The sequence below is a fragment of the Phalacrocorax carbo genome, chromosome 2, assembly GCF_963921805.1.
Source record: "Phalacrocorax carbo chromosome 2, bPhaCar2.1, whole genome shotgun sequence".
NCBI lineage: Eukaryota > Metazoa > Chordata > Aves > Suliformes > Phalacrocoracidae > Phalacrocorax > Phalacrocorax carbo.
The window spans coordinates 147,518,552-147,545,198 of NC_087514.1; the positions used below are offsets into that span (position 1 = coordinate 147,518,552).

The 26,647-nt window shown below is 36.5% G+C and overlaps 1 protein-coding gene across 9 annotated transcripts in view; it reads left to right on the forward strand.

Moving 5' to 3' along the window:
- Nucleotides 1-26,647, forward strand: part of MLLT10 (MLLT10 histone lysine methyltransferase DOT1L cofactor) — a 137,745-nt gene that overhangs the window by 79,988 nt on the left and 31,110 nt on the right. For all 9 annotated transcript variants that reach the window (XM_064444772.1, XM_064444773.1, XM_064444771.1 and 6 more), the window contains one exon: nucleotides 21,444-21,622. In XM_064444772.1, the coding sequence (XP_064300842.1) occupies nucleotides 21,444-21,622 (179 nt within the window). The remainder of the gene's footprint in view (nucleotides 1-21,443; nucleotides 21,623-26,647) is intronic.

The following is a 26,647-nucleotide window of genomic DNA, read 5'->3' on the forward strand; positions in this document are numbered from 1 at the left end:
CAAGCAGTGATGAAGCCTTTGCCAAATGTTATGCTCCTGTCCAAGGAGATGATCTTACTGTTAAGCTCATTGTTGTACTGGTGGTGTAAGAGAACTCTGAGCTTCAAGGTAGATGAGTAACTTGAAATCATTTTCATTGAGATACCAAGTTTCTCAGAGCTTATGTTAAATCTTTATGATGTCATGTTTAAACTCCTCTGTAGCCTTTGACTTACTAACTAAATCTATTGGGAGAAAGTTTAGATAAAATTATTCTGAAACAGTTCATGCTATTATATTTATCTGCTAGGTACCCCCGAAGCCGAAGCAGAAAAAGAAGTCTTGCTGTGTTAAGAAGCCAGTTTGTATTCCAGAGGAGATAGAATAGAAAGGACAAATTGATACCAAAAGATACTAATAACCTTTTAGGCCTAAGCAAATCATGTAGAAAACACACAAAGACAAAAATTCTTGTGCAGAGAATGTCATTCTTCATATTGGAGGCTCAACAGAAATGGTGTTGGTTTGATATGAGATTAAATGTTAAGATTTATGATTGTTGGTGCAGAAAACATAGAGGCATTCATCATGGAATTGGGAAGAAATCACATGAGGTAGTAGAAGCTTATGAAAATGGGGATTATCATGAAATGGATCCGCTGCTAATGTTCTTAACTAAAACAGGTATTACGAGCAGCTACAGCCAGAACTAATAAATTGGCATTTTGTGATGATGAGTACGTTCTATTTTCATGTTTTTAGGCTATCAGTGTCAAATTTCAGTAAGTCTTTAAAACTTATGAAGTTGCAGGAGACTGACAAGTAGTTAATGTTATGTAATTAGAATATGTCTGATACAAGAAAGAAAGATGTTAAGATATGTAAAGATGTTATGATTAATGGTGGCTATTGTGAGTTTTGGAAAATAACTTATTGGATTTATTTTAATTTTGGGGTTTTTAAAATAAAAGCAGTGGCATAGTAGATGTCTGCATTTCAGTTGATACAGCATGACATTTTAAATAAAGATCTGTAATGATAGGAAGTCAGCAAACCTTTGCATTAAGTGTAGTTAATGGATAAGTCTCAATTTAATTTTGATTAGCGAATTACTAAACTGAAATATTTACTTTGGGGTTGTGTTATTTCCCTGTGCACCAGTTATCAACCTCGTGCTATTTATTGGAAAACTCTGCAGTTCCTGAAAAAATCTGGGTATGATGACAGGGTAAAATGGATCTCTGAGTAAGTAATACAAACTAAGAGTTGTGTTGGTGGAGCAAAAGTAAAAGATTATGTCTAAGAAAGATGGATGTGTACTTGCAGGGTAAGACTGGCCTTCTGTGGAAGGAAGGGCTGGAAAGAAAAAGGATAAAAGTGAAGAATCAGTTATGTCTGAGCTTCCAGTGCTGAGCTGTGTTTAAAAATGTTTGAATACATAAACAGCAAACATATGAGAAAGGTAGCTCTGTGTTCAGCAGAATGCCTCTGGTCTTCAAATACTGCATCTAGTTCTGGTATCGCCTGTGTCTAAAGAAGAGAAAAGCCATGAGAAGGATTCAGGGACTGGAAAAAGCATGTTATTGTAGAAAAGCTGAGGAGTGAGTTTACCTGACTGTGGATATCATACGAGGAACTAAAAATTGATACTATAATGATCCTTAGCCTAACAAAAAAGGTAAAACATGATCAAGTGAGAGAAAGTAATAGCTGAACAATTCTCAGTAATGGTTCTTAAAATTTACAGGTAATACGTCTTCTAGAAGACAGTTTAGTCAAGCATAGTTATTGGATTTACAGGTGCAGTGGGTTCTAGGGCTAGGAATCAAATCATGTGCTCCAGAGATCCTTGTTTGACTGTTACCTATGAACCTAATTCTGTGCTGTATTATCCCTTTGATTTCTAAAAGAAAGATTGGAATGGTACATCATTTTGCCATATGAAATAGACTGTAACTGGGCAAATGATGCATTTCAAAATACAGGAGTTAGTAGGGAATTGTTAGGCAGTGTGGGGCTGCAGAAATTAGTTCCCAACATGGTGTGTTCTATGCTTTTATCAAAGATTGGAAAGAAATTAAGACATCTTTGCTGCTTTCTGTGAGGGTTCACGGTGGTTTCTAAAATAGTATGTTGTAAGAGATGTACTCGTATGGAATGAATAATAATTCCTCAATTAAGAATGTTTTGTACAAAAAATACTGAACAATGAACCTTATCAGAGATGTTTTGAAAACAGTTATGAAAAACTTCTCAATAACGATGGAGAACTGAACATTATCCTCATATCGAGAGAAAAAAGCTATTGTTACTCCTGTGATACTCATTCCTTTGTCTTTAATAGACTGAAATATCTTTAATTTGAGAATATTTCAGTTTACAAAAATGGTTAAAAGCATGATCATAAATGTTATACAGGAAGAATTAATATTCCTGGTCAAGATTTCTTCATTGGTAATTGCATACTGGTAATTGCCTCATTATCTGTTTGTTTGTTTGTTTGGGTTTTTTTTTTTGTTTGTTTGTTTTGTTTTTTTTAAATATTGACAGAAAAGGACAGACCTATAGTATGTAATTAGATGGGCTGCTGAAAACAAGAAATGTTCAGCCTTTCCACCTTTAAAGTCTCCAGGCTGCCCAACTTTCTGTGGAGGCAGTGGTTTTTGTATTAGATACAAATCAGCTCCCCTGTGAATGTTGCAAGTCTAGTACTCTTGGAGCATTGCTTTGAACCAAAATTTGATTTAAAACAAAACAAAAGGGAAGTTTTCCTTTCTCAAAAAAGTGTAGATTTTTTTTTTCTTTTTTGTGAGTGAAAACAGATATGAGGACTTTCTGAAGTGAAAAAATGTCCCAGGGAAGGGAAGGTAAGTTCTAAAGCTAGGGTGTAGCTTGCATATCAAGCTGCTTAGGCCTGCTTATATCGGAGAAGATCTTGCCAGCTGTGGAAATGATATTTTACTTGACTAGCTAATTGTTGTGTGAGAATGTAAGAAATTTTGAAGATTACATACTTGAAACTAGATTCCCAAATTATGGTGTGACTCTTGGCATTAGTTTCTAGTTATATTTCAAAATATAACACTATTTATTTATTATCCTCTAATAGTCAACAGCAAATAGTATGTTTAAATTTTGAACTTGTAGTACATTTCAGATTCTAAAAACCCCAACAAAACAAAGAACAAATTAATATGGGCAAGGGAATGTGTATTTTCCTTAGTTCCCTTTTAGGTCTTTAATTTAAAAACAAAATTAAGATTATTTTGGTAGTTATTCATTTCAGGAGAAACACAATAATTTTAAACAGCTGAGCAAAAAGATGTAATTATTTATAAAATGTTTGAAATTTTGTTTTTATTCAAGCTGTGAAAATCTTCTACACAAATATGAATTTAAAACAAATAAAATAAATTCTCTAGGTCTAGATTTTTGCCTACACAGAACTATTTACAGAGTTGGTATCTAAATACAATCTTTTTGAAACATAATAAATAAATATCTGTATGAATACATTGGCTTTTTGCTAGTCATGTCTATATTGGCAGAGAAGAAAATGGACTATGGGGGCTTAAAAGCTACTTAAGTTGCTGTATGTACTACTTTTCAAATTTAGCTATAAATCTTTCTTGTTTGATGAGAGAGCGTTTTCTAAGAAGTCTATGAGCTTTTTGTAAACTGTTTGCTTTTAGTTTATATTTGACCCGTAAGCCTGCAAAGTGCCTATCTATCTATCTATCTATCTATCTATCTATCTATCTATCTATCTATCTATCTATCTATCTGGTGTTAGGTTTGAATTCCTAATAAAAGCTCACTTATTTTAGGCCTGGGTAATCTGGGTAAACTACACTATATGGGTGAGATCTAGCTGACAGCTTTGCTATTCCTTTGCCTGCATAGTGAAAAAAATAAACTGCCTGCTTTTCCAGGAGATTATCTTTGCAGATACATGGAGTCAAAAGTATTGTGGCATTATCATTATTATATTAAAAAAAAGGGGGGGGGGGGGGGAGAAAGAGAAAATGTACTGAAACTTGCAACTTCCAGTTTTGTGCTTGGATTATGCTAGTTCTTTAGCTCTTTTTATAAAGCTGAGAATTAGAATTTAAAATATACAGAACAGGGGAAAAAGGAGCCACCCTGAAGCGATTAAGATTTCTGTCCTATCATATATCTTTGTTGCAGAACTTGATATTTGCTTAGAGGTGTATCCCTTTTCTGAAGATCAAGGAAATATTCCTTAAATGAAATTCTCTTGCTGTATGGAAACTGAAGTAGATACAGGTGGTATTTGCTTACTTGAAACTCTTTAGTTCCCAGGATCTCCTTTAAAAATTAGACTTAAAAAAACCCTTCAATATAATTTTGTATATATAGATTTTTAAATTAAAATATACATCTTTTTGAGTGTGAACATTTTTCAGCATCTGGAGCCAATTTACAAGAGTATGGCATTCCTTGTAAGTCAGATGCGAGATAGCAGTCAGCTTTTTAACTCCATAAAATCAGTTGAAGGTGGCACGGGAACATTAAAAAAAAGTGTGTGTGTGTATAGGGCAAAGAAGAGGCTTGACTATAAAAGGAGCAGTAGGGTTTTTCCCCCCTCCTTGAAAATTGTACTTTTCAGATCTTACAGACTTCCAAGTCTTTCAGAAATCAAATATAGCTGAACAATAAGTGATGTGTATGTGGTCTGATAGTATTTGCAGCATTTTTGCCCCTCTGAAGACTGTCCAATTCATATGGTAAAACTCTCTTTTTGCTGCTGTTGTTGTCAGTCAGAGGTGATAGCACTACAGTCAGGTTTTTAAAATCAGAAGGAAATGTACTTCACATTTAAATTTTCCATTTATTTGATGTGAAGAGCTGCAGTATCAGAAGTTAAACTGACTGAAAGTTGTTTCAGGATTACAATTGGAGTGACTAACTTCTATGTAAGAAGAGGCTCTAATGTCTAGAGCTGTTGTTGATTATCATCTTAATTTCTGAGATTCCCCTGTAAAGTTTTAAAAAGAAAGCAAAAAATTGAAGTAGAAATATTAACATAATGTACATAAGGAAGACTAGTTACCTTAAAATAATTGAGTTTTTAACTGAAAGATGTTTCCTGGGGACAAATCCATGAAGATTTAGAGTGGACAGATTCCTGTGTTGATGTATAGGAATTGTACTACCTGTATAATGTGCTCTTTTTAAATAGATATAATCAGTGTCTGATTATCAACTCTACATTTCCATATGCTTCCTTCTTACTCAAGTAATTTATTTTCCTTTCTTAAACAGGTTTCATGGAGGTGATAGGACTAAGAACAGTAGCTTTCTGAAGCTCTTGATATCCTGTGCTGTGATACTGTGTGTGTTGCTTGGTACAACATTGGGGCATGTGTCCCACAGCAATTCTTGCTTTGTGGTGAAATATTTGATGTCAGGTGGTCCCCAGGTAGCTTCATACACTGTGGTTGATGACAGACCAAATGCCTTGCTCCAGTTAAAATGTCAGGAATCAAGTAGGATATCTTTACAGAGTAACAGAATCACAGAATGGTTGGGTTGGAAGGGACCTCTGGAGATCATCTTCTCCAACCCCCCTGCTTGAGCACGCACACCTACAGCAGGGGGCACAGGGCTATGTCCAGGTGGGTTTTGAATGTCTCCAGAGAGGGAGACTCCACAACCTCCCTGGGCAGCCTGTTCCACTGCTCTGCCATACTCACAGGGAAGAAGTTTTTTTCTCATATTGAGGTGGAACTTCCTGTGTTCCAACTTGTGCCCATTGCCCCTTGTCCTGTCATTGGGCATCACTGAAAAGAGCCTAGTCCCATCATCCTGACACCCACCTTTTAGATATTTATAGGTATTGATGAGATCCCCTCATAGTCTTCTCGAGGCTGAACAAACCCAAGTCTCTCAGCCTTTCCTCATAAGAGAGATGCTCCAGCCCCCTGATCATCTTGGTAGCTCTCCGCTGGACTTGTAACTTTACAGTTAAAATAAAAGATTTAAATAGCTTTTGTATTTAAGAACACTTTAAAAAAGGGAAACTGTGGAATCCAGTGTCTGTCTAGGTGTAAGGATGTGTCTTGGCTACGCTACGCTAAATTACGATATATCCCAGTGCCTTTTCACTGTATGGCAGTTCCCGATATTTTGTAAAGGTTACCTGTACCAGTTGCTTAAAACCTGCAAGATCTTTATGTTGATCCATCTGGATGTGAGCTCATTTTAAATAAAATTCACCAGCATAAATAAAATGCAAAAATTTGGCACATATAAGCCAACACTGTATTTCCAGAAGATTACTCAAGTAAACCTCTCTTACAGAGTGCTAGGCATAACTATAAAAGTATTGTTGGAGTTAGATATACAGGTATGCTGTACACAACACAGTGTGCTGTCAAAATACTTAACAAAATTGTTCTTACTGGGGCTTTTGTGGTGGTAATGCAAGAAACAGTAAGTGAAACAAACTATTGTTAGAAAAGCTGCTCCTTGTCTGATCCTGATTTTACAGCTAATCTTTTGCCCATTTGAACTAAACTGGGATTTAACAACTAGTTTAGACGTAAACTCATTGCCTCATATTTTCTTTCTATACTTTTTATTCAGCCTTTAAATAGAATTCTTCATTTCTTGGTGTTAGATCTGGTAGATAGGTAAGGTGTCTGTGAGAAGGCCATAAGGATAACATTAAGAAAACTGTTAATTTTGACAGAGATCTAGCTTGCTGCATTTGTTTTCATGAGGGAGAGCTACATGCAGTGGTAAAAAGTTTCTGAATGAGGTTCTCATTAGAATAAGTAACTTGGAAAAAAATAAAAGTAAACTTTTGTCCAAAAGAGTGAGCGCCTATGGGCTTTGGACTGTAAATAGAGATGACGAATGCGAACATGTGTCTGGGGCTCGTGCATAAGTAATCCTGTCAGAGTCTTTATACTTGACTTGGCTTTATATCTGTTTCCTGTTGTTTATTTGTTTTTAACATTTACAAGAAGGATTTCCTGATAAGAATGGTAAGAGGTTCCCAGTAAATTAAAAAACCTCAAAACTAAGAAGCCCAAAATCCAAAACAAAACCAAACACCAAAACCAAACCACCAACATTCCCCCATCCCTGAGAGCAAATAGCAACTCATAAACTGTTAATATAGTTAGCTTTCACGTAAGAATCTCAAATGCAGATTTAAGAGAAGTAGTAGTGTGATAACGGTCATGGACTAGCTCCTGATCTGAAGGACTTAGGGGTTGGTTACAGCAAATAACATCCTTTCAAGGGCCAAAGTCACTAGGCCTGTTTTCTGCTGTGGGAGTAGAATTTAACTTAGAATTTAACTTCAGTTTTTGTATGCATAACCAATTCCTTTAAAAACAGGTAATGAACAGTAAAAGGATGGCAACTTGGATGTTTCTAATAATACACAGTCAATTCTGAGATATTTTGAAACAAATTGAAATGAATGAGGTGGAAGTAACAAAGTCTTCCCAAGCAGCATCGTTTTTAAGGAAGAATAATTGTAAGGTTTTAAAGCAAGCAATAGCAGCTACCATAAGGATTAGATGAAGAAAGGAAGGATTCTGAAAGTGTGTAAGGCAGCAGAGATGGAAAACAATGAATGTGAAGTCCATCTATTACAGCATATAGGTTTTTTGGCATATATGGTTACTGTTCACCATCCCTAAGCTTTCTAGACACCTTAGCATGTTGGCATTGAATAGCTTGGCTGTATGTTGTAGGAGAAAACTAGGTGGCTGGGAGGGTACTTCAGTCAGGGAAGAGAGAGCTGCCAATAGAGGCAGTTATACCAAGAACGCAGACAGTCACTTTTTTTTCCCCTTCCGTAATAAAACACCTTTTTTTCATCTGCTTTTTGCCAATTTATGGGGTGTGGAAGGGAATAGTGGTAGGGGAACAGTTCTCCTTCTGTTCTGTGTTGAGGCTTGGGGGGAGTCTAGAATTAGCTCCATCAGTCACAAGGAGTGCTGACCTAGTCTTGGCCCTTCGACATGTAACTGGATTGGGTCTGTGTTAGAACAGTTTGTTTCAAAGCAGTTGGGTTCAACATGACATTTTCTTACTAGGATTCCTTGCATCTCATCTCAGGGGTGGATACCTGTCTATTGATCTCTTCCATGAATCAGTCTCTTCCATGAATTTGTCTAATAATTTCTGAAACCACTTCCGCTGTTAATATCTGAAATGTGGAAAATGAGTTTCATATCTTTATGTATTATAAAAGGATGATGTACTTTGCAGCTGTTGCTGATCATGTTTTGACACTCCCCTAAAAACAGTGAATAGTCATTCAAAATATTCAGCATCTTTACAGTACTCAGTTGATACATTTCTGTCATTTCCCCCATTATCCTTTTTAGACCTAGATAACATACCTTCTTATCATTCATATGATATCCTTCTTATCCTTTCCAGATCTCTCTTAGTGCTACTATATTCTTTTTTGAGAAGTGCAGGTAGTGTTTGAAATACAGGTGCAACATGAATTTTTAAAGGGGCATAATTAAGCTTTTTGTTTTGTTCTCTGTTCCCTTCTCATAATTCGTAACTCTGTATTTGTCTTTTTTGATCATTGCGTGACAGTCTTTTTACTTCCTGTTGTGAATCTTAAGGATTCCAAAAAAAAGAGACTTTCAAAGTAAGAATCAAAGGTGTGAATCCTTCTCACGTTTATTCCATTGTAGTGCATGCTTATTGTGAAAAGTTCATTCTGATAAGCACAGAGGCAGACTACTGAAGTATAATTGATGTGTCCTGAAATTGGCACTGTTCTCTTAAGCATTGTGTGTACAGTGAATGTCAAAAAGCCTTTTTTTCCACATTTAGTAGCTGCAGTTGAAAGGGGTTCTACAGCAATTTGTTTCTCTTACTTGTTTTTATGTGTGTTCTTGAGTTGCCAGACAACTACTTGTTTTAATCCCATGCTGCTGACTAGGTCTCCTGAATTGTTTTGTCAGCTCTTTAACTGCATCTCTTCCTTACTTGGCTATGAAGTCTGTGTCCTGTAGTAGTAAATCTTTCACTGGGACATATCTAGCATATTCTGCTTGTGAAAGCTCCGAGTGATGCTTGGAAATACAATGCCTGTGATGGTTTGGGGTAATGGTAGCTCCTGTGTGGTACAATTTTAAACAAAAGCAAAAGGAGTAGCTTCAGGCAATCTAGTACTGTGCTTGTTTAAAAAAAAAACAAAACCCAAACACCCCCACCTCAAGCCCCCTTCCCCAAAACTACCCAACAGTTCCTTAAATTCGAAAGGGGCTTTCCTTAACATCAAAAGCAGTGGTGGATCAAAATGGCTGCTGCTTCTTCTTGTGCACAAAAATTGAGTGTAACTAGAATGAACTGATATCATCATAACCAAATAAAGGCTGTGGTGAGTAGGTGTGGGTGAAATGATTCTTCTCGTAGGGGTGGCAGACAGAAGTTGCACTGTGTCCTCTGCACCTGAGGCAGAATTTGTCCCGATAGGGTAATGTATATGATCCCAACCATATTAACTCTGTGCAATTTAGTGATTATTTTTTTTCTTGTAAAGTAAGTTTTGATAAGTGTGTTTTTGTACATTATTGTTAGTTTGCTGAAGACTGTTGAGGAGGTTAATTAAAACAAACTGTTTCATTTTTATTAGACTAATCTGCTTTTGTAAGGAATCATCCAGGATTTTGTATATTGTGGAGTTTTTTTCTCTACCACAAAGTTTAAAAAACATTAGTACTTGTGTTTTTACATTACAGGCTTGCTCTGTAACATTGTCATTAAAATATTTGAAATTTTAAAAGTTTTTTCCATGGAAGTAACTTTGGATAGTTATTCAAGTGTAAGCAGTAGGTAAAAGGCAAGGATTTTTTTTTAATTAATGACTTATTAGTTTCGTCATATTCTAGTATCAATGACAAAAGTTTAAACTGCCTTTGTTGTTAGTTCATTTTTGTGGAATCCTGATGTTCAGAAGAGCCTGGTAGTTAAAAAAAGGGCTTATGACAGCAGTCTTTAGTAGCTGGCAGTTGTAGGGAGAATAAAGAAGAGAAAAATAAAGCATGAAAAGCAGTCACCTAGTTGGAACATGAACAGTTATTACAGTTGGACCTCAGAGGCTGATGTATGTAGAAAATTCACCCACGGAAGTATGACAGAGGTATTCGCTACACTTTTACCTGCAAAATAATTCATTCGATCATCTTGTCAAACCAGACATGTAAGCTGAGGGCTTTGTTCATTAGTAGCGTGAAAGAGTGAACTAGTTAATTTAAACTAAAGTAATCTTTGTAGTCACAAGGTTGTTATCCTAAGAATGAATAAATTGGTGGCATAAGTGGAAGAGGTGGGCCATCTTCATGACTGCCATCATTCTGCAATTGGGCGTAAAAGTGTGTTGCTGTGGAGGCCGAGTTAGAGAGACTTCTAGCTACCCAGAAGAGGATGTGAGCGTATTCTGGCACTTCATGGTCAGAGATCAATATTCTTTAATAAACCCCAAACCCTTGAAGAAAAGGAAGTTCAAGTGAGCATCTCCTGTGATGTACCACTAGTTAGATTTCTTTCTCTCTACACATTTGAGTTCTTCTTCAAGTGAGGTCCCTATGTCCTGGAGACACAACTGTTTTCTGTTAAACTTCTTGATTGCTTGAGTTAGTCTATCAGTGAAGCAAAATGATGCCTCCTGATTAAAATTAGCAAGGCAGCTTCAGTTTAAGTTTCTAAATTTGTTGCAGACAACGAAATTAAAACCAGTCTTTTGTTGGAAAGACAGATCGTTGCTGGAAAGTAATTGGTTTTTTATTTGTAGTAGTAGCTTTCAAATGCAGCTAATTGGCGTGTGCCGGAATGTTGTTCTTATACATGACATTTCAAAGCTAGCAAACACTGACAAAAGAAATATAAGTAAAAAGTAGTGGACAGAAGTAAATCCGTTTCACAATTTGAGTTACTGTAAATGATCAGAGCTCTAATACAAGAAAGATGTATTCAGGGATATTATTGTTCACTAAAATTCCTGTCTATACATATATTCTTTTGTGTGTCTGTTAAACATGATCTTAACTTAAAGCCCTTTTTCTCCTAACTCAAAAGCTTTCTCGAAGTTGATGAATACCATACATAATGGTAAGTTATATTAGAATCTTTTTCAGAGGTTCATTTATCACAAAGGGTAGCCTTTTGTGGAAAAGCCTGATTGAAGGCCTGCATATTCTATGGATTGGGTGAAATACAGGTCTGCAGTGAGTCAATTGTTCAGTACTTGAGTGAAAACTTTGTAGATTGTCTGCAGGAGCCTGATAGGTCAATAGTTCCTCAGTTCTCTTTTTATGATCTTTTTGTATGTGCACAGTAAAATGGTAGCAGTTTTATTCCAGTTCTGAGATTCTTTTCTTTAATTTTGTGAATAGTGTTTCTAGTTCTTCCTCTGTGCTCCATTCATAGGTGTGTTACAGTGGTGTCTACCTCAGGCATTCTCCCACTTGCCTTCCTGACTACTTAAATTACTAGAAGTAATGCATGTGAAGGTAGCCTTGTTTTGTCCATTCTTTGTTCTGACAGGCTGATGCTGCCTGTTTGTGTAACTGATAACAGTACTATCAATTTCAGAGGGAGCAATATTGAATCTTTAACGTACCGTTTCCCTTTAGTTTTCTGTATTAGCTTTGTACCCCTAGTTCTGTATTCACTCATAGCCAGTGGAAATGAAATATATCTTATTAAATTAGAACTTGGTTTACTTTTTCAAGGCTTTTGTTCATCTGTAGGAAGCAATCATAGCTATATTAAAAAGTTACTGAAATATTTAGGAGGGAATATTTACAGTTAAAACCCTCTCATGAGGCTAATTTTGAAGATGATCAAGTTTATTTCTCAATATTGTATTTAATTGGTGTCAGGCGATCTGTTAATAAAAACTGGATTTTTTTAATCCATTGGTGTTAGTCAAATAGAGTGATTTTCTTATTGTTGTACATGTGTGTTGGAACAGCAATGCTGTATACATTGCAAATGTATTGACTTGGAGTTCAGCATATGCAAAAGAATTTAAATGTTTAACCTCTGCATGCTGAAGTTCTTTGCATTTTAAGCTAGCAATCATTAAGGTTTTATAGGACTTCGCTTTTCACACTGTCGGAGCCATGAATTACGTCTGTTAGGCAAATGTCTACAGTGGCGGGTCTCTTAAATAATCAAAAATATTAATATTAAATTTTTATTTCATAGTCTACATGTGGTGAGAAATATTGAAATTTCTCTAGATTTGCTTTGCTTTAGTGAAATAGGTTTAGCTTTTTTCCTTTTGATATAGGGTTTCCCTCTCACTCTCCCAGGTATACAGTGCTCTGAACCAGCTTTGAGATGAAGGAAAGCAAGCTCACCATTTTTCTGAACAAAAATAAAACATCTGAAGGGTATCTGACAAAGTGTGCTGAATTTGGACTTGGTGAGTTTCTGCTGTTTTATAAGCAGAGCCTTTTTGCTGTTTAATGTTGAAAGGTATAGGTTCACAACAGTGCAGAATAGAAGCTGACAGAACACCATATCTGATGACTTCTTTCCACATTGCACTTTTTAAAAAAACTGATTGTGTATTCCTAACTCCATCACAGAAGTTGGAAGGGCATAGAGGAAAGTGGTTACTTAACATTGTATGCTTTCTTGTCAAGCAATAATGCTTTGTATGACTCATTATTGTGGGGCAGCATAATGTTACCTCATGTTTGTTTTAGAACAGAGTTTGGACAGGATTTATCATCTGATCTGCTTGTTTGGGTTTTTTTTGTTGTTTGTTTGGGTTGGTGGTTTGGTTGTGGATTTTTCTTTTTGGGGGGGTGGGTGGTGGTGGTGGTGTGTTTTATCTACCCTTCCATGTTTCTCTAAGATTCTAAAGTTAGTTACTCTCCCCCCAACCCCAATCTTGCATAAGTTTTTTGCGTACTCGTGTTTTGGTGGAAACGTATATATTAGTGAAATCAGTGAGGGTAGGTAGAAATTTTGATAACATGAACAGTAAGGAAAGATCTTGCCATGTGTGTATAGGATGAAAAGAAAACGTTCAAACTTGAGAAATATTTAAATATAAGAAGATAGTTTACTACAACAGCATAATCAGATTATGAGCAGATAATGCTGAGGACTCTAAGAGTCATTGTCCGTAAGAGTTTTGGTGGAGACACTTTTTCATTGCAAGGAGTTTAAGGTGGCTGCACATCAGCAACAAAGTACCGAAAACAAAAAACTGAGAGTTTTGGCTTGAGTGGAGAAAAATACAAGTTTGGAGTGGAGAAGTTAATTTGATAGTTATACTGGTATAAAGGTGATGGTTGAAGCCTGTCAGTTGAATTTGGTGCTGACAAAGTGTAAAAGAGGAAAGATGATAATTAAAGACTAGAACAAATTTGAAAGGGTCAGTTAAAAAACAAGACTATGAAATTGAGTCATGCAGGCTGTATCTTTCTATAAAGATACCTGTCTTAATAGAAAGGAGTCAAGACACTTCAAGGAAGAAGCCGCACACTGCAGTTTTGCCAGTAAGAGACTTCATACTCAGCAGCCTATTTCTCAGTTTTATGGTCAACTTACTGTATTTTTCATGATTTTTAAAATACTTGTTTTAAAAAAGCCTGAAAAATTGCAGTTGAGAGATGTAAAGTTTTCACAGCTATTTGATGTGTGGTAACTTTGTGCTTTGTCCTTCTTGGTCTTACTCTGGACCTTACAGTCAAACTTTTTTTGACTTGACCTTGACGTCTCATCTCTTCTGCATCATTTTTATGGGCCTACCACTGGAAAGCATGAGGAGGGGGTAGACACATATATATCTATTGAGGATTTTAGCACATACTTTAAAAAAAAAAAAGACTATGGGGAGTGATGACCTGAATGCTATAATTTTATGTTAGAGCTAGCTGTAAATTGTAATGGTTGGTTGTAGCCTTTCTATGGCTACTCCTGTTCTCACTTGTTCTGTCTTCTCTCTGTTTTATTTCTTACTCCTGTTCCTGTTTTCAGGTCTCTGTTTATGCTTGTTCTGACTTATGCTAATTTGTGACTTGCGGTAAGGAGAGTTGTAGCACAGAGCAGACAGTCATCGTGCCAGTCCTAGCACTGTGATTGGCTTTAGAAGACAGCACATTTCCAAAGAAAGATTTCAGACTTGGCCGGCACATCAATGCAGGCAAAAATTAGTATATATGCTATGATTTTTTTTTTTTAACAAGATAACCTAAACTAGTCAGAATCTCTACTGAGCATGAATGAGTTAAAATTTTTTAATCTAGCCAACTTGGGCAGCCTTTTACAGTGTTGATAAAAGGCATCTGCCTGTATTGAAGCATGGGGAGAGTAATGCTTAGCTAAACCATATAAATTTTAAAAAAGGAAGAACAAGAGAAGGACAAATTACAAAGTCATCCTGAAGTAGTTCCTTTATGCCAATTCTTTTCAGAGTATTCAATAATGGAGTGTTATTGTTCTGCTATCAAATGTTACAACCTTAAGTATAACTACCTGTCCGTGAGTTTCTAGAATACCACTTTAAAGCTTTAGTTGTTGCTAATGACAGCTATGTGTAGTCCTTCAGCAGTTCCGGCAACAGCTGTTCCCCGCCACCAGAAATAACTAATCACACTGGAATTGCCGTTGTTATTTGTTAGCCTCTCTAATGGCCCACTTTTTGAAAATTCTGGCTCAGTCAAGCATCCCTGCAGCACACCTTCAAAGACACCAACTTCAGATCACTGGGATCCAAAACAGAAAACTGTTTAAGTAGGAACTCCTTTAAAAGACTATATTATGTTGACAATGAAGAGGAATCTAGTGCTTCCAGTGACTCACCATTTCAGCATTCAGCACTGACATAGATGGCTGTCAAAATGGTTTGAAGGTATAGTAGATCTTTGGAGATCTTAAACAAGCACATTAAATTCTCCCTGGAAATCGTTAAGAAATGTAGATCACAAGTGTCATGCTTCTACTCAGGAATACTCGTTTAGTAAGCTTAAAACTACTTCTTTAGTATGTCATATTAAAATAACTTAGGCGTGTATGTCTGCTCACTGTGACAAAAGTAAACTTCTAAATAAAAGTTAGCCTCTTTATTTATCAATTGTTGCTCCATATCTGTGTAACTTTTTCTTCTTGGAAAGATTTTTCTGTGCTGTGACACGCTCGAGGTAGAGTCTTTCCTGTAGTGCTGAGCATTTGTGTCTCAGGTATGATCATGGAGCTCTTTATCTTATTGCTCTTATTCTACAAGAGTACTTCAAAATTTTTTGAATTATACTAGAATAAGCATGAAATTCTTAATGTGTCTTATTTCATAAATCTGAATTATATATGTGAACCTTAAACTGGCAATTATAAATCATCTCAAAGATTTATTGTGGCAAGTCAGAACATCTGGAGGAACCAAATGAAATTAAGTTTGCCCCTGTGTCATCCCTGTCTTTCAGTCCCACCCCACCAAAACAAGACCACACAGTTTAACTGAGTTACAACTTTGCCACAGGACATGGGATGAAAAGTTACAACTGTTCAGAAAGGATGGAAAGAAATTCATGGGGGCAGGGTTGGAAGCAAATTTAGGGCTAGTAATTACAAAGACCACTCCTCAAGCTCAGAATCTGTAAGTTGTAGATTTCTACGGGCTGGTAGAATATTCAAGGGAAGTATTACTTCTTCTATTGTATGTTCATACATACATGTCCTTTTCTTCATGCTTGCCCTTTTCTTGTGCTTTCCCTCCTGCAGCTGCTGTTGGCCACTGTTCGAGGTGGATATACTGTGCTAGAAAAATGATACAGTTCTCCCTGTGTTCCTAGTCCAGCCTGTCATTCATCTATCTCCTTGTGTCATGTTCAAACCTCTCCTCTCAGAGAGCAAATTCACCTTGGCTGGGCTATGACAAATGTGGGTTTGAGCCCTTCTGTAGTAACGGCTGTAGCATAAGCAGCTTGGATTAATTCAAAGTAGGAGTAGGCACGCTCTACACCAGGAAGCTGTAACCATTCTGAGAGTGGTTTAGGCAGTTTTGAAAACTTGTACTTAAAAACCTACCTGTGGAAATAAAAGTCAGTATACAGCCTGACTGAGCTTGGTTTAAGCAACTCGTGTGTGTTGTTTCATGTACTTAGCTGGTTAGTTAGCTGTTATGGTTTATTGAAGAGTGGGTTCTGTAACACTGCTGACGTGTGGTCATTAATAAATGTGGGATCAAGTATAAAATAACATTGTTCATGATAGCAGGTGGGACTAGCTAAACAGAGGAGTAGACTATTTTGGTAGCTACATTCTAGTTCTGGTCCTTCACCCCCCACCCATTACTGAATAAATTTCTGAATGCAAATAGTTGTACAGTCAGGATCATGAACATAGGAATGAAAGTAGGTGGAAGAGATTGACTGAACATCTTTTGCTAGCTGAGCTGTCAAAGGTCTGGGGTTAATTTTAATGGAGTTTGATAGCACACTTCAGGTGGTATGACCTTGTTCTTAGGTCACTGATTCATCATGTGTGTGATGTTGCCATGCTGAATTGTGTTCCTCAGGGGTGTGGAGGTTCGTGTCAAGTATTTTGGTTTTTGATCATAAATCAATCTATGGAGTATTTTCAAATGGAATAATTATGGCAGTCTGCCTTCTGTCGATAAGTATGAAATTAGAATAGTTGTTCCATTTTGAAAACCTGTGTACCTATATTTTGTATCTTCCCTCCTACCCTCCACCACAAGCGGTGTGTATTCTTTGGGAGATTTTTTTCCTTCTACCTCATCATGGAGAGGACACAGAATGCCCTTCATAAAAGGAGGGTATTGACTGTTGATCTGTGACAGAGGCTGCTGCGCCTCCTTCAGAAAAGGACCCCAGTCACTGAAAGGGAGAGAAGTGCTGGCTTGCAGATCAGTAACTGTAGTTTCTGTGCTCTTCTAGAACTGTTGCTGCAGAATCTTGTAGAAACCTATCTGAAAGTGAACTCTACCACTTTGCTCATCAAGCCGCAGGAAAACAGCTTGATTATTTGATTCTTAGATTTCAAATTTCTTCATGAAGGAAACAGGTTGGCCCTGGTGTCCAAGCTATAGGTTCAGATTCATACTTATTTCATATAGTTTCAGATTCATATTCTCAGATGAATTGAAATGAAGTATTGTTGCTAGCTTGGCAGTTTCAAACACAGCTTTCTTGCTTCTCTTTTTTGGCAACTGTGACCAAATAAACTCTTAATTGCTTGTGTTTAGCATTAGATTCACCTTAGCTTATGTCCATATTACAAAATAACAAATTGTGGGATATTTCTTCCACTGTCAACATTCTACTGGAATACAACATGTTCTTTCTTGTGTAACTGAACAAATTTTTCTACATGTTTAGTTACTAATTAATGGACAGCTTCATTCAAAGGCACTTTTTCATTCTGCTCTATATAGAAAGTTGTCATGGTTTTAGGGGAGACATTTTGACATCACAGGAAGTAAAGGTACTGAAAACATATATAGCTTCAGTTTTTGTAAAGTTCTTGTAATTCAAAATTTCCTGCCCCGCGTCCATCTGTCCTCCCCCAGGTAGGAAGGTTCTGTAGTTCTGTGCAACTTTTGTGTGGTTGCAAGTTCACAATTTTAGAAAAACTCTTTGACTGAGTTCTGCTTATCCCTTAAGTTTTGGCAAAATGCTAGGATCAGTAACCTATGATATGTACCTCAAATACTTCCCCTCGTCACAATTGTTGCAAGGGTTTCAAGTTACTGACTTACAAAGAAAATACAGCTTTATTGTAGGGAGAATATTGTCTTAAGCTTCATAAGGAAGCAGCCTACATGTTGGCTCTCTTGATTTTGGCACTCAGTAAGCTTTGAGCCTGTTGTCCAATTTTGAACAAACTTGATAAAGGAGTCTAAAATATTTAAGTTCCTGTAATAGGGATAGAGAGTTTATGGCTACAAGAGTAACCACAGCCTGTTTTTGTCGCTTGCTGAACTACGTAATCAGCAGCATAGGAAGGGAATGTCAGGGAGCTGAATAACATAGGGGGCTGTAGTACTAGAAAATCAAAAGAACTGAGGATTTTGTAGCAAGATAAAGAAATTGTGGTGGGAAAGTTTAGTGTATTGATGTAATCTGTGAGATGCGATGCTGTTGAAAGCCAGAATTTAATCTGTGTTTTTAAATCTGCTCATGGAACTACTTATTAGTGATTTTATTCAAAATCTCAAAAAAATTTTTCTGTGTGCCACTTGTGTATGTTGCTGCACAGCTATTTCTGACTTGAAGCTATTTTGTTTTTCACTATTCTTGAATTTTTTTCCTCTGTTATCTATTTTGTCATTGATTGCCAGCAAAAAGAATACAGTTTTTTCCAATCTTCATACTCTGTTGTGTTCACTACTGTATAGTACTACCCTTCTGTGCTAAGCAGGCAGTTATTTGTTGTCCAGAGATGCCTTCCCCCCCCCCTTCTTTTTTCGGTTCCCTTTTTTTTAAGCCTTTCACTCCAGCAATGCAGGCTATACATGCATTTTTATCTGTCAGAACCTGAAACTACATTCTGCAGCTGCGTTAGTAGTGTTAAGCACAGTCAAACTTCACCTGAACAGTGTTACATGTCCATTTCCCTCTACAGTTGAAGAAGTGTGTTCTGCCTAAAACACTGAAGATAATATTTAACCATGCTGTTTCTGTCTCGGGGAAATTACACAGTGCCATTCATCAGAAGCTATAGCTATTTGGCTTTTCAGTAATATGGGAAGGACTTAAAGATAGTTTGTTTTAAACATTAATGTGGTTTATAGTGATTTGTAAAGGCTTTTGTTATTATTCCCTCCTGATCCAGAAAGTGATTTCTCTCTTCCAAATCCTCAAAAGGACAACTTGATATGTTTGAGACATTTCAAATATGTACTGTCTTAGTTTTCTAGTATGATATGCACATAGTTTTTATGCAGGTATTTTATGAAGGGTGTGAGAGTCAAGGGTTTATTTGTTATGTTCAGCATACAGTTCTTAGTCGAATGCTGCATGGAGTAATATCTTGGTTGCATGACTAGTTCCAGAAGATGCATGTACTCTATGCATTAAGTAAGGTATTGCTAAATGGAAATAGGCCAAACAAGAGTGTGTGGATAGGTCATGTGTGTCCTGTATTTTGCATCAGCAACAAATAGTGTGTGTTTTTACTACTACTAGCAACAAATAATAACTTCCCTCATTCCATTGGCAAACTAGTTTACTGCTTGTCTTTCTTTTGAAATAGCTTCTTGCCTGTGATTTTATAGCTATCTGCTTGTATTCCAGGATTTTATTTTTAAGAGGAGGAATAAACCTTATCATTAAAATAGAGACAGCAGCAGCTCTGCAGTTATTAAATATGTAAGATTTTGAAAACTTAAGAAAAAGAATCTATAATAGTGTTAAAATTTTGGAGTGGTTTTACCTTTCTGGCAAAATATCTTTATTTTTTACTACTTGATTCTCATTAAAAGTTTTTCTCTGCTCATTATCTTCGACGTTTTATGGGAGTGATAGCATTTGTGGTGACAAGCTCTTATGATTTGAACATAAGTGTTGTGATATTTCATTATTTTTACCATTAAAATTAATGGTTCCTGGAGCCAGATAATTGCATGAGAATCTAATATTTTTCAAGAATTTTTGTATGTTTAGTTGTTTTAATGCATTCAAAATACAAAGAGTAAAAAGTCTCATCCTTCTGTTAATTTGAAATCTCTGAAAGCAGATTTTAAAAAAATCTTTTGAGATCCTGGAGTATATTTCAGTTTTTGTGGTTGTAATTGTATCACATTTTACAGTAGACTCAGTAGCAAGGCTATTTGTTAATCATGTCCATTTTGGTGATGTGCAGGGACAAATCTAGAGCAGGATCCATAGAATTTACTGTCTAGTTAGATGAGGCAGATGTAATTGGAGAAAGGTCATAAGAAAATGAATGCTTTAAGGATCTTAACTGCTAGTAATGCCATAACTGTAGATTTTTGGGATGGTGACCAAAAAAAAGAGGGAGGAGAAGATGACCGAGGGAGGTGTGTGAAAGGGAGAAAGATAGGAAGCTCAGTAGAAAAGCAGAGCTGGTATGGGATTGTGCTATGCTAAAGAGATTGGGGAGAAGATGGTAAGAAGTCACTAACCTCGGTTAGGCAGGAAAAAAGCGTTGTCGGAATGTGTCTTCAGCTGTTTTTTTCATATCGTCTTTTTCTGTTGGGTCTGGCTGGTTTTCTCTTCCACTTTTCTTGACAATTAATAGAGGCAGGGAATTTAAGATGTATCAGTGTTTGCATATTATGTGTGGAATTGGATGATGTTAGTCTCCCTTGACTGCCTGGGCTCAGAGGGATTGCTGGGTGGTGAATGGTATTTTAACATTGCATATCTTCTTATTGTCACTGCCTTCTTCAAATCATTATTTGTATGAGTGACAAACTAGCTCCACCTTTGCCTTCTAACTGGCATTTCAGTTCTGTTGCTTTTTTTGATCTAACCATGTTCATTCTACTTCTGTTTACTCCCTGTGGCACTCTTCCTCTAACTGCAGTTCAGTGCTACCATGCTTGATATTCCTTGGCCAGCTGACAGCTCACTTATCTAATGCACGTGGAGCCTAACAGTTTCATAGACAGGTACTACTTCTTGTCCTGGGCTTCTGGTCAGTAGGGTTTTTTTCCCAACCTATATAATGAACTTTACCCTGCATGTAGATGAACAGAAGTAACGGCTTCACAGAGGGGTATGAACTCTTCCTATTTAAATTGCTAACATACAAGTCTGACTAATGTTAACATGTTTAGTCACTTACTTGTTGGCTGTTCTAGCAGAGATGTTAGTCAAGCATTCTTAGATCACGGATGGAGTTTTACTGTGTGAATAAAAGAAATGCTAACAGTTCTACCAGCAAATCTGAGTACTTTGTCCTCAGACATGCTGTCAATATTTTTCTGAAAATAACACAAGCATTCCTTAGTACTGAAAATTACAGTTTTGGACAAATGTATGATGTTCAGAAACATTTTACTTTAAAGCTTAAAAGTATTTTTCCATTTGTATTGTGGATGTTCTGTTATATAGCCCAATACTTCATTCTTTATCTACTTAACTTTTACAGTAATTAATTGAAAGATCAAACTCTGATAGCAGACTCAGTTGAAGGCAGGCATTTTAGCCAAAAATTCTGCTACCATTAATATTTGAGCAGTTTGTAATGCACATAAAAATTGATTTATCACAAGTTTTACAAAAACTTAGAACTGAATCAATCTCTGTTCCCTGAACTGTAGAATGTCAAATGATGAGAGCACTTTTATCAATCAGCATGGTTAGAATTTCAACACAGGAACTTTCTGCGTTATGTATTAAGTGATCTTGTTTGTCTTAATTTTCTACTGCATATTTACATGGTTACTAGAAAACAGAGGGAGGGGAAGAGAGAGAGATGCATGTAATAATTTTTGTAATTTTTTTCAGGTATTTTTAGCAGCAATGATGTAGCAGTATCATTTCCAAATGCAGTATCTGGCTCAGGATCTAGCACTCCCGTTTCCAGTTCTCATTTACCTCAGCAGGCTTCAGGCCACTTGCAGCAAGTGGGAGCTCTGTCACCTTCAACTGCGCCTTCTATAACTACTGTTGTTGCTGCAACTCAGGTAAACTATCACAAGAGTTTAAGATAGCAAACCATGTTATTGACCTGCTTATTTTCAATGTTAAAAGAATAATTTGTTTGGAAAATAGATTAATAAACAGTGTATTTGTTGTGAAAACTTTACATTGGCTAGAAGTACCGTGTAATATTACATAGTCCCATCTTTGTAGAGCACACAGATTTTTATAAACAATCTGTGGAAGTGTGTAGTAATAATGACTATATTATGACTAGTAGCATAAACGCTGGTTACAGTTCATCAATGCTCTAACTAACCAGTGTCTGTTATCAGAACATTTTAAGAAAAGATTTTTAAAAAGGAAAAGACATAGTTCTGCATGTTTTATGCAAAAATGCTGGTATCAAGTTAAAGTACAGAGGGGTTTATTTGGGAGATTTGACAAATGGACAACTAAGGCTAGCCCTGGCAAAGAGGTGGCCAAGGCTGACATCTTAACAGCAAATGAAAGTTGATATATATGCTACAGTTTTGTATTTGAAAGGTCATATAAATGAAGATACGTAGTTCATATTTGACGGTGAAGAAATAAGGGAGGCACTGGAGGAGTGCAGAAAGGTGACATAGTCGAAGTAATGAACCAGAAAAAATATCTTTATGGTAGCATTTTATATGAATTTAAGTTAATTTAAGATCGCATTTATCAAGGCAAGAGAGTACAAAATCATAGGTGTATAGAGCCACCACAATTAGAGTATAAGTATGAAGGAATACTGTACTGGACATGATGTTTTTATATTTCATGTTTATTATATTTTTCATTTCCTGATGGAAATCTGTTTTACAATGAGTGTATCAAATATAACTTTTGTGTGTGTGCATATAAGGCATCAACTTTTAATTTATAGAGTCTACAGTAATTTAAGATAGTGGATATAAACCTGCAGAATTAAAATCAAGCTTAATACATATCTACTTATGTACTTATGCATGTGTGTGTACTTGCACATGCACGTGTGTATGGTACATATATATAGCAGAAATACTGTGTGCAGGCCAACATAGAATACATTTCAATATTAAATAACACTTGGTTGTTATAGGTGGCAGTTCATATTTTTATGTAATTCTTGTGGACCGGTTTACTAAAGAAATAAGTCTTGCATTATGCCGGTGTGATTTTCTGTCTTGTAACTTTGGAACCTGTTGGCCAGTTTCACACAAAATTGGGTGACATCTCTGGACAAATTGATAGAAACTGTTTTAAAGTAGTGAATTAAAAATGCAGTGCTTTGGCAAAGAGCCAACATAGCTTTTGTGAAGGGAAATCACAACCAATTGGAGTTAGTTTGTTCTTTCTGTCTGTCTTTGTCTTTTATTCCCAAAGAGCGTTACACAACATAACTCCCTGAAGACACTTAAATTGAGCAGTCTGGAGATAAGGGGAGAGGTTGTGTCATAGTTTAGTAGCAGATTAAAAGATTTTAAAAAAACCCCAAACAAATAGATGCTCAGTTTTCACAGTGGAGAGTTTTACCACCAGAATCTTGGAAAGATCAGCGTTATGGCCTTTCATACAGCTCAATGTTTTCATAAATGATCTAGGAAAATGAGGAGGAACAGAAGCCAAGTTTGCTGATTATGCTAGGTTATGCAGTGAGCTATTATGAAGATCAGCTGTCACAAATTGCTGAAAGACCTCAGCAGCCTATGTTGACAAGGTGGTAAGAGGGCAAATGAAATTCATGTTAAAGGGAAAAGCAGTTTCTATTCAAAACAGATACAGTAGGTATCAAAAGAGGTATAAGAGCAGCCATGGTAGTCAACAATGGCAAGAAATGGCATCTTTATAAGGAATGAGTAAATAGTATAGGACTCTTGGCCTGAAAAAGAGACACTGAGGTGGGGTACAAGAGAGGTCGGTAAAATCACGAATGACATGGAAAAGTTAAATAAGGAAGAATTGTGCACCATCACTTCTATGTGTTAAACTCCGTCAGAGGATAAACGGATTAAAAAAGCAATGGAACAGAGCCCATATTTAGCAGACAGGAACAGAAATACCATAGTATTTTTTTTCTCATGTTGTCACAAAAAGGTGAAGTATACCGTAGGAGGTGCACTTTCTCTTAGTGTTTAGCTGAACTAGAGAGCCCCTCATAGGTTAAGTGCTTCAAATTCCTGTATTCCCTTTGGCTCTGTTTTTGGGAGGTGTATTGGGGTTTTTGTGGTGATGTTGTTTGGGTTTCTTTTTATCCTTCCCCATCGCCCCGCTCCTCCAGGAGTCATGTATCTTACCTTGTACCTACCTTGTTTTCAAGTGGTCATAGATTTACCTGGCAGGATCTTATTCACAGCTACTACCATTTGAAGAGTCATTTGGTTCTGAACTATAAAGGGAGGCTCAAATGGTGAGAAATTTTGGTTGACCACCTTAAAAGGGAACTGTGTTTGCACAGAGAATCAACAAAGTCCTGTGTTGCTTCAGTGATTCTAGGACTACACTTTGCTAACTCGGGTCTGCCAGTTGGAAATTGGTAAAGGCATAGTCTTTGCTTTTTCTTACATCAGTGGTGTCAATGCATGAATTTGAACTTGGTCCTTCCATCAGCTATACCATTTTACAGGCATTGATATTTCAACCAAACATCATACCTTAGATAAGCTGTGTATCATGACATGTCTCTGTTATGTTCTACAACTGAGGCACCTATATTTATTGTTCCAATCTTTTTTCCCTTCTGTATCCACCATCTTCACCATTTGCAGTTAGATTGGCACTTGTCCTTTTTGTCTGGCATCCAGTAACATCCAGCAGGTAGACAACAGCAGTTTCCAGCTGAGGCTGAATGGCTTTAACTGTCACCATTCTGGGTTTTTTTACCCTACTGGATTTATCAGTTTTGAGAGAGAATTCCTACACAGAAGCTGTAGTGGCAAGAGGTGAACAGTCAGTTGACTTGAAGGTCCATGGACACAGTTCTTCCTCATTCATGGGGAAAATTAGTTTTCAGGCTACTTTCTAGCATGGAGGAGAAAGAAGATGGGTGTCTCTTTTGAATTTTAAAATACGAAATGCTTTCATGTCCTGGTTGAGGTTTAGGATTGGTGTTACTTCTGTCATTGCACCAGGCAGATCAGATGCTTTTTCCTGACTTTCAAGACTTGAAAATACCAAGCGGGTCTCCCGGCTGGAAGTGCCTTTGATTTGCACTAAATCATGACAACCATCTTTAATGTGCTTTTGTTTTTTCTGGACTCTGGGAGTCTTTTCCAGTTTCAGTTCATGAGGTCATTACTAGTGTTTGAAGATACTCAAGAGAGTGTATTTTACCATGCAGTTGTTCTGCAGTTTGAGGGAACCAGTTAGGGCTGGTGGTGGTTTTTTTGTTTTTGTTTTTAAATGCAGTTATCATAAATGACTGATTATACTTCAGGGGTTAGGGTTTACCTACTTAGTTCTGCAAAGTTTAATCAGAGTGCTCTGTCTGCTTACTGGGCTCTTGTGGATGTATTCTCAGTGTTTACCCACCTCTTGACCATGAAAGTCTTCAAATAACAGTGTGCTAATGTATTTTTTGAGTAGTGATCAACCAAGATTCTAGGTGTACATACAATGGTTATAAGTTAAGGTAAGCTTGTGTTTCTATAGCAGATAAAAATTAATAAGTAAAAAAGGAGGTTTTATTTAACCTATTAGTGAAGAGAGCAAGTATGGGCAAACCTTGGCTGCTCAGTTATTTGGTAAGGATGGCAGATCTGCAATTGGAATAGTGCAAAAAATTGGAATACCGTCAGATGTGCTGCTAAGGTGCACTCTTCTAAGACTTAAGCTGTTACGTTTTCTTAGATCTCTGTTGGGCATTTCTAATTATTATTTTGGGAACATCATGAATTTGTAAATTTTTGATGGATTTTTTGCATCCCTTTTTTTTTTAAAGCAAGGGTGTTAAGACATTTTAAAGAGGAGGGCTTAGAAAAAATGCAGGTCTCAAAATGGGCTGAACTATTTTGATTAGGAGGTTATGGAGGTTGTGGTAGGCATACATACAGAAAATACATATATATTTACGAATACAGTAATCCTTTTTCAAATACAGAAAATTTTGTTCATAGTATTAAGAAAACTTGCAAGCAAATGAAAGAAACCATCCTAAAGTGACAAAATTAGGTAATACTGCTATGCCTTTTGTTATTTTTGAGTAACTGCTATGCCCATATACAACTTTAGTGATTAAAACCCTGAAGTGCTGCTTTTTCTTTCAACAACTAAACAACACTGATTTAAAAGATTAAAAAAAGTGCGCAACTTCAAAATCCTGGATTTTGATTCTTTTATTCTATTGTCAAGTATGATAGTTCCCATACTGTGGGTTTTGTTTGTTTGCTTTTAAGACAAAAACACAGTATGGGCCTCGTTGCAAACACCTTTTCTTTTGTGTCTCATTTTTTTCTCCCTCATGCCACTCATAATTTTTATTCCAATCTAATAAATCCAGAAGAGATTATTATCTTGTGTTCCATGCTGTGCCGTAACTGAATTTAAATGCTGGTGTTCCTCACCAGGTGGGAATCAGCGGTCTAGTAAAAATGCTACTTGCTGGAAATGCAGATTTTTTTGCATCCTATTCCTCTTTTTTTATGTGCCTTGGGCATAGCCCAAGGTTATACACGTATAGGTTATACTTGCTAATTCAGTGAGGCTTTATTAGCATAACAATGCATTTAACAATTGCAAGAATATAGGGAAAAAGGGATACAGGAAAGAAGGTACAGCTCACCAAATATTTGCTCCTGGTTTTCTGTGAATTGATCCTCTTGACATCTTTGTCAGTACTGCCTGTTTTGTATGTAACAGCAAATGACTATATCCCAAACTACTGCCTTTTGTCTCAGAAGCATGCCTTCAGCTTTTACATGAATATTCATTTGTGCTGTTGTTGAAAAAAATAACTTTCTTGTGTTTTCATTTTGAATAGTGCCTTAGTTTTTCCCTTTTTAGCCAAGTCACACCGCTCCAAGATCCTATGTTCAGTTTTTTTCTCAAAGATTTAGCTGCGTTTCACA